An 8,256-nucleotide genomic window follows, 5' to 3' on the forward strand; every position below is an offset into this window, starting at 1 on the left:
ACAAATATAATATAAACATAAAATAATGATATATACATACATTCATAATGAGCACAATAAGGACATAAAGTAAAACACAGTATTGAATAACAGCAGTGTCACAAAACACATTTTGATCAAAGAGACAAAGCAAAACACAGTATTGCACAACAGTGTCACAAAACACAGTTTGAACAAATACACAAGATAATAGTGAAGACAATGAAACATGAATGAATTGACTTACAGTGGGAAGACCTCCTACAACTAATCAAAATGTGTCTGATCTCGACACAAATATTGTTCTCCTAAGAATATTTCCACTATAAAATATTTATTCATGAAAAATGCTAAGAGGATGAAAATGACAAATTCCAGAAGAGCCTCCTGCGGCCCAGTATAATTGATGCCAGGGCCCATTACTGGGCCGCGGCCCGGCGGTTGAGAAGCACTGGTCCAGAGGACTGTTTGTTGGTTTGTCACTATGACCTTGCCATGAAAACAAAATGCAAAATCATTTTTAACTATAGTATAACAAGAAATGGCAGTGTTTCAATTGGTATTACAGCGCTGACCTTTGCTGTAGACAATAGACTGTTATTAACATTCTTATTTAATCAAGCTGTCTTTTGAATACTTTTCAAGTTCATGTCACACATATTCAGTGAAACTGTGATACTCAGGTGGTCCTCAACAGCTACAATATATAAGGAGGGGGGGCTACTGGAGACGTTATCTGTGGAACCTAGAGCTAAAGACGGGAATTGTCAGATTTTCCCACTGAATTTTTAGTGGGTATTTCAGTGGGGTGCATAATTTCTGAAACACTGAGCTTTAAAAGACATTCCTCCTTTACTGATATTTTCTCGTTTACATTTTGTTGAACAATGATAACTGGATAGCACAGGTTTTAGGCTGTCATAGAGACTACTCTCCCCAATAGCTATGGGGTTGTTTAACCTCTTCTGTCCAATGTTGAAAAGTACAAACCACATGATTCTGATAACATTGAGGGCCACAGGTTATACATGTGTGCCACTGTCCATGAAATTAATTATATTTTAATTTTAATGAACGCTCTTGCTCCTTTTCCACTTATAAACAGCCCAAGGCAGCCCCGTTATATGATAATTGTGAAAATTCAAGACTCAAAAATGAACTTTTGGATTAAGGTCAAGGTGACCTTTCTCAGCTTTATCTAAGAAATTTGAGAGTGGCAAGTGCCTAGTAACTAACTAATTCCATGTAACAGAGTCCTTGAGAAAACTATAGCCACTCAGGAAATTAGCCAGATATTATGGAATATGAAGGTTCTTTTATTTGTTCACAGGAGCCTGCCATTGTGCAATCTGCCTTAATTTGTTTCAGGGAACAAACAGCTCTTTGCCCAGTGCCGGTGCAGCAGCAATGGATGCTGCAGTGCAGCACCCAAGGAAGAGTCAAGGTAATGACGGGATTCAGCTGGCAGTGAGCCATCATGTGAACTTTCTGAAAATTGCTGGAGTACAGTAGAGTGTGCCTCTGACATGCTCACAGAACTTAACCCTTTGACCATCAAGGCTGTCTGGGGATAAATGCAGCTGAATACAAAAACCCACAGTATTTCTGCAGATTACCATCAAATACCACATGTGTAGACAGTGTGAAAGCCTGTTCTTTTTCTTATACATTAATGTATGTATAATACGTATAATACCTGATGCCATCTGTCAACAGAAATGCTCCACTGTATGAGTAACATGAAAACGATCTAATTGATTCCAGCAGTTTTAATGCAAATATGCCCAGCTGATGTATTTGGCTTGGCATCTGAAGGGTTAAACAAGCAGTTCCCATAAAGCCTACTTTCTTGCTCTATAGATTTCTAGTTCTACAAATCATGATGATGATGGAAATTATTGTTGTTGTTGCAGTTGTTGTTTGCATCATTGTCATTATTTGTCTTTTAGGACATGTTGATGCATGATCTGATAGTTCACTATGTTTCAGAGGAAGGTACTGCCTTCATTTTTGGAGTAAAAGAGTAAGCCATAGCATTTGTAAGGGTGACAAGGAGTCCCTTAGTCTTGCTGTAACATTGATTATAGTTAACTGGTTTCTCAAAGAAAAGAAGGTTTTTGAGTTAAAGTCCTTATTTTCGAGAGTATGGTAAGGATAAATTATAACATTTTTAGGAAGCTGTCCTTTACATACAAAAGCATTTAAACCATAAAGCAACTATATGATTAATAAGCATGTTTTGTACAGTTTGGCAAGGGGATGGAGGCTGAATGATGTTAACAAAAGATGTGTGTTTCTTTCAGTTTCTAAAGATAATAATCAGGATACATAATTGTGCATACATTGATACTTGGTGTACTTTGTCACACTTCATCTTTAAATGTTCTGGAATTTGATTTCTAGGTCCATGTGATCAGTCATGTGTGGAATGCAACAGTCGCAGTGAAGGAGAGCTGAGTGAAGGACAAGTTATAATATGGCAGCAGTAACGATGTTCATAAGACAATGATAGCAGACAGCTATACTGCAAAGTATTGTGCACAGCAGAAATGACAGAATCACAGAAAATTTTGGAATTAAAAATATAGCAAATGGGAAATATGTTTTTGAATTTGTATGTCACTCTTTTGTGATCTGAATTCCCTTGATAATTTCAACCATTTGAAAGGTCTATGGTCCATTGTTGCTATACACTAACCTTTCTGGGTACAGACACCGAAGTAAGAGTCAGTAGGTATCTTCTGCAAGATATTCTAAGATGTAAAGAGAGCATTTCCTGCTTTCTGTTGATTTGAAATAAATGAAAGTGGTGATGAATGGAAAGTGAGTGAAGGACAGTATCATCGTTTGAGAGGATCGGTTTCATTTTACTAATATTTTAAAGGCTTGTTCTGACTCTCAGAAAGACAACTGGAGCTCCACTAAAATCGGTATATAAAAGGTGTTGAGGAAATTCAGATAATTTATTCAGTGAATGATATAAAACCCATAGATGCATTTTGTGTTTAAAGTAATAAGTTTTTTGGTCAAAGAGAAATAATCCACATGACAAGAAGATCTGTAAAGGTTTTGCATATAAAGAAAAGATCAGCTATGCAGTATTTAGTGGAATTATTCTTAAATCTCCTTTGGTCCAAATTCTTCCTGGGTATTATAATCTCAGTGTGTGAAAATGTTAAGAGTGTATCATCCTGTACTTCTGGTTTCAAGTTTTCAGCATTCTTCACGTATTTCTGAACTTCAGAAACAATCTTTATAAACTTTTGTGCCTTAACAGTGATGTTATTTTCTCAGGAATATGTAAATATTCATATCATGTTACATGTTTAATAAAGACTCCATGTTATCCAACTGAAAATTGTATACTATTATGTTTTAACCCTTTGTGTGCTGAATTTTTGGGCTCTTTTAGACTAGAGAAGTGTTGAAGGGCATAAGTGTACAGCTATAATCTAATCTAGCTAACATAACATGACCTACACTAACTTAATGTTATAACTTATCTTAATCTAACTTTTAACTTAAACTAATATAACTAACCTGACCTATCATGTCAAGAAACATATACATATGTATAGGATAAAGTTTTAATGTAAGGTTAGTGTGTTACCCAATTATACTTCACAGTGGTTTAGTAGAAACAGCAGGTAAAAATTTAGTTACATGATGAATGAATTCTTAAAAGTATTTTATTATTTATAGGTGTTCAGACTCAATTAACCTTCCTTGTCTGCGAGTAGGGGATTTTAAGTCAAGAATATTGCCATCTGGCATGTGATGTCCTGTAGCCTTTTAGGAGTTTATTAACACAGTTAACTATGTATTGGTAACTGGGTCTTCTTCCATCAGTTAAAAGCAGGGAACCTTCCCTGGTGGGTCTGTTACGATGTAGATGAAGCTGATTTTGGGACTGAGAGTAGCTTCATCTCAGAAAGCAAACAGAGTATGTTTTATGCTTTTACGTGATGACAGAAACAGAACCAGCTTCTGAAACTTTGTGTTTCTTTAACAAAAATTGAAATGATTAATGTCCAATATATATATGATTTAATAACATGTCTTTGTAACAAATCAGTGACTTCATCCTAGACCTAGAAATAACGAACATTATGTTATAAGCTTAGTAAAAATTCTTCAGATTCTTTTATTTAATTTCACTTTACTTTACTTTATTTACAGACACTTAAAGAACATTGTGAGACTCCTATGTGTGCTGCCAGGAATTTTTCTGGAGGGGAGAAGTCAGGAAATTCGCTTACAAACTTGTATTTAAGCCATTTAAGACGTTTTGTTAATTAAAATGAATTTAGTATTTGTTATAAGTATTTATTATATCTACTTCCTTTCTTTAATATTGACTATTCTTTTCTTCAAGCATTGAAAGAGGGACAGGCATTTAATTTGCGCGCGCCACCTCCACCCCCACCCCACCACCACACTCATGGCGCGCCCGATTTCTTCCGACTTTGATCGAGTGATTCCGACCTCGAACTCGAACCTCTCGACGCAACTCGAACGTTAGCTCTTGACCTCTTGACGTCCATTTCGAGCTTCGAGTATCGTTTACGTTTAATGTCATATTTTGTGGCGGGCTCTTGTGAACACAATGCTGAGGAACTTGCCTAGCTGAGCGGCTGTTAGGTTCTCAAGGACTCTAGTCCACCTAGTTAATCCTGTAGTTTGTTACAGTGATTTGTGTGGCTGATGTGTAGCAGAATGGTGATCGTTAGTTTGGAAATTAGAATGTCACAATCGCTTTTCTCGCATCATTTCCGTAATGAAGACAAACTCCGTCTTATCATCAAGCTCTTATAATGTTTGAAAGACTATTTCATTTCCTCAAGAAAGACGTGTGGCGTGGTAATAACTCGGTGCAAGACAGCGACAGATTCTATTGGAATGTAAGGTAAGAGCTTTATTTATAATTTATACTATTCACTTAATACCATTAGAGCCGGGATAACACAGTCGGCATAGCTACTGGCTACGAGCTGGACGACCTAGAGATCGGAGTTCGAGTCCCGGATAGGGTCAAAAATTTTCTCTTCTCTACGTCCGGATAGGCTCTGGTGCCCACCCAGCCTCCTATCCAATGGGTATCGGGGACTCTTTCCGCAGGGGTAAAGCGGCTGGGGCGTGAAACTGACCACTCACCTCCAGCTAGTGCCGAGGTCAAGAAAATGTGGGTCTATACATCCACTCTCCCATACGCCTTCATGGCATAGTGCTTAATTAGTTAAGTACAGGGACAGTTTTTGCTCAATACCATTAACGTGACCAAACTTAGGAGAATAGTATGGAGTATTTAACTACCCTATTTAACTGCATAGTTAGGGCCGCGCCATAGCTCAAGCGGTTAGTCGCTGGCTTCCTACCTCGGCGGCCCGGGTTCGATCCCGTGGTCAAGTGGAATTTGAGGTGGACAAAGTGGCTCTGGGGCAGGTTTTCTCCGAGTACTTCTGTTTCCCCTGCCAATCTTCATTCCACCAATTGCTCCACAATCACCCTCACCTATCATCTGGGGCTGGTACAATAGGCCAGAAGTGGCCGCAGTGCAAGGGACTTAGTCCCATCCAACTAGCAACAAAAAACAACTGCATAGTTGCTACGTCTTCGAATGGTGGGTGTGTTGCGAATGAACTGAAAAGGTCATGGAATGAAGAAATCATGCCAACATTTTCTAAATGGGCTGAGGAAAATCAAGAAGTATCTAATGTCTGGATAGTCGGTCTTCGGACCGAAATATAGAAGCTGGACCTCCCGACGACAAAGCATGAATGCTAACCCTTGGACCGTGACGTTCAGCAAAACAGGAGTAGAGAAATGAAAGAAGTGACACGGGGAATGCAGATAATTAATTAGTCATGTATTTCCCATTAGTTTTACTTAGGAAAACTTAAAGTGTCGCTAGTTCTGACTGACGTATCACGGATATTTTATAGCATAAAATTAGCCTCAGGCGAAAGATCGAAATCGTGTCTTTTTCGATTTCATCCTACTTTCAGACACGAGTACCTCTCGTATTAATTTTGTTGCTATCAAAGGATCTTCAACGCAGTTTGTGGCAGTATCTATATGTTCAATGCACACCCACAACTTTAGTGTGATCCTTAAAAATATTCTTTTTTTTTCTTGGCCTAGGCCTACCTCCATGAACTTCTCCGTTCACAAAAATATTCTTCAGCTGCCTAAATGTAAGTCTGTAAGCAGACACTCACCCAACCCTAGCAATTTGAACAGAACAAGGATTCTTTTCATCCTGTTCATCAATTTCAGAAATACAATGATTTTAATGGAATTCAGACAGTACATAGAGTGCAAAATAATAATTCTAACAATAACCTAAGCAGTTAGAAACGGTGAAAAATAATCAGAGAACAAAATTTTTCGAGTGAGTTTGGGCCAAATATCGTTCAAGGAGGTGGTGTCCTCTCGCGAGTCCCAGGAAAATTACTAATCCTCGCTGTGGCATTCAGGTGTTCTGCCATGTGGCTTCTTTTCATGTTATGCAACGTTCCCTGAGCGCATTAAGATAATATACTTTTAATAAAAAAAACTGTATTCAGGTGACCTCTGCATGTAATCGTGAAGTTCCTAAACCGATCAATATATTGTGTCGCGACGTACAGTATGGGATCAGTAAGGGGGCAGCCAGACATTTATTCCCCCTTCCCCCAAAATATTTTCTTTAAGTTTCAATTTAAGAAAATAACATAATATACCAAATATCACAAAATTAATCATTTTGAACATGGCAGTGTCTGTATTTCAGTACAGACCCACAACTCTAGAACGGTCCTTAAACATATTCTCATATGACGTAAACGGAAGTTTGTAAGCAAGGGCTTTCCCTCCACCGTACCCCCCCCGGAAAATATCCTAGCGACGTCCATGGTTTAGAGGCTTTCGGGTCGACAGAAAAGTGTGGCTGCAATGAACTTGCTTCCATATAAATATTATTGTTTGTCAGCTAAAGATAAAACTGTTCTGCCCTTAGTTGAGCACCATGATGTGTAAATGTATGGGGGAATGGAGAAACAGCTCCACTCATTCTTATTCGCGACACTGAACGGAGATGAGTGGTTAACAGCATTCTCCGATCGCTTCACCCTTGGAGAAGGAGCCCCGTTACCCATTGGATAGAAGACTGGGTATTGTATTTAAGCAGCCTTTTGCGTTACTACGTGTATATTCAACATTGTTTACATACAACTTTCCGTCAATAATGCAACTATTTATTTCTTCGTTTACATTTGCTTTCGCTATTAACACATGTTTCGGCCCCAAACGGCCATCCATGGGTGTTCCATTATGCCAAACCTTATACACTGCACTGGGTATTGTCCATTCCACACGCGCGTAACTGAACATTTCGTAATTAAAATGTCGCTTCTGCACACACGATAACATCATACGCGACTTGTGGGAACAACGGAGAAGCAACGGGCAAAATTGCAGACAAAACAACAACAGGCTAGTATATGGAAAGGGTGAGCCGCTGCAATGTAAACAACCGAAGAAGGGTATATTGCTTAGACAAGTGGACGACGCCCCTTATGAGGTGGAATTAGTTTTATATAATAAAAGATTTTAACAATTTTTAGTTCTTTTTAAATGGAGTGGACTGTAACATGTAAGATTTAACGCACAACATTTGAGTAAAATTGTAATTTTTTAATAAGGAAATGTTTAGTTATGCGAGTGTGGAATGGGCAATACGCAGTGCAGTGTAGCAGGTTTGGCATAATGGGACACCTGAGGATGGCTGTTTGGGGCCGAAACATGTTGTGTTAATAGCAAATGAGAATGAAGAAATAAATACTTGCATTATTGACGGAAAATTATATGTAAACAAGACTGTGTATATTCCAAGGCCTGTCTGGACGTGCTTGATTTATCCTATAGACCAGGCATGTTCAACTTCAAACTGGTTGTGATCGACCTTTTAGTGTCAAAATTGCCAGTGATCTACCACCCCCTCCTATCTTCGTACCTCGCTTTAAGCAAAAATATTGGTAAAAATAACATGACACATGATGTTTGTTGTAAAAGCAACATACATTGAAAGTACAGACTACTTTAATACGTATTTTCGCTTCAAAATCTGAATATAATAGTATTATATTACAAGTGAATTTACATGCTTTTCAAGTATGATTTCCTTGTAGGCCTATGAGCTCGACCAAAAATCGTCCCGCAATTGACCGGTCGACGCGTTGGACATGCCTGCTGTAGAATATTATTATACAAAATAAGACTTCACTTTACAAGCGCAGT

General features: G+C 38.3%; 1 protein-coding gene across 1 annotated transcript in view; it reads left to right on the top strand.

Annotated features, from left to right (window-relative positions):
• The window catches only part of LOC111866698, a 366,904-nt gene extending 363,567 nt beyond the window's left edge, over positions 1 to 3,337 (top strand). The window contains exons 16-17 of the mRNA XM_023855884.2: positions 1,348 to 1,423; positions 2,383 to 3,337. Of these exons, the coding sequence (XP_023711652.1) occupies positions 1,348 to 1,423; positions 2,383 to 2,468 (162 nt within the window). The 3' untranslated portion in view covers positions 2,469 to 3,337. The remainder of the gene's footprint in view (positions 1 to 1,347; positions 1,424 to 2,382) is intronic.
• The last annotated feature ends 4,919 nt before the right edge of the window (positions 3,338 to 8,256 follow it).

This window comes from Cryptotermes secundus, unplaced genomic scaffold (assembly GCF_002891405.2).
Source record: "Cryptotermes secundus unplaced genomic scaffold, Csec_1.0 scaffold66, whole genome shotgun sequence".
NCBI classification, from domain to species: domain Eukaryota; kingdom Metazoa; phylum Arthropoda; class Insecta; order Blattodea; family Kalotermitidae; genus Cryptotermes; species Cryptotermes secundus.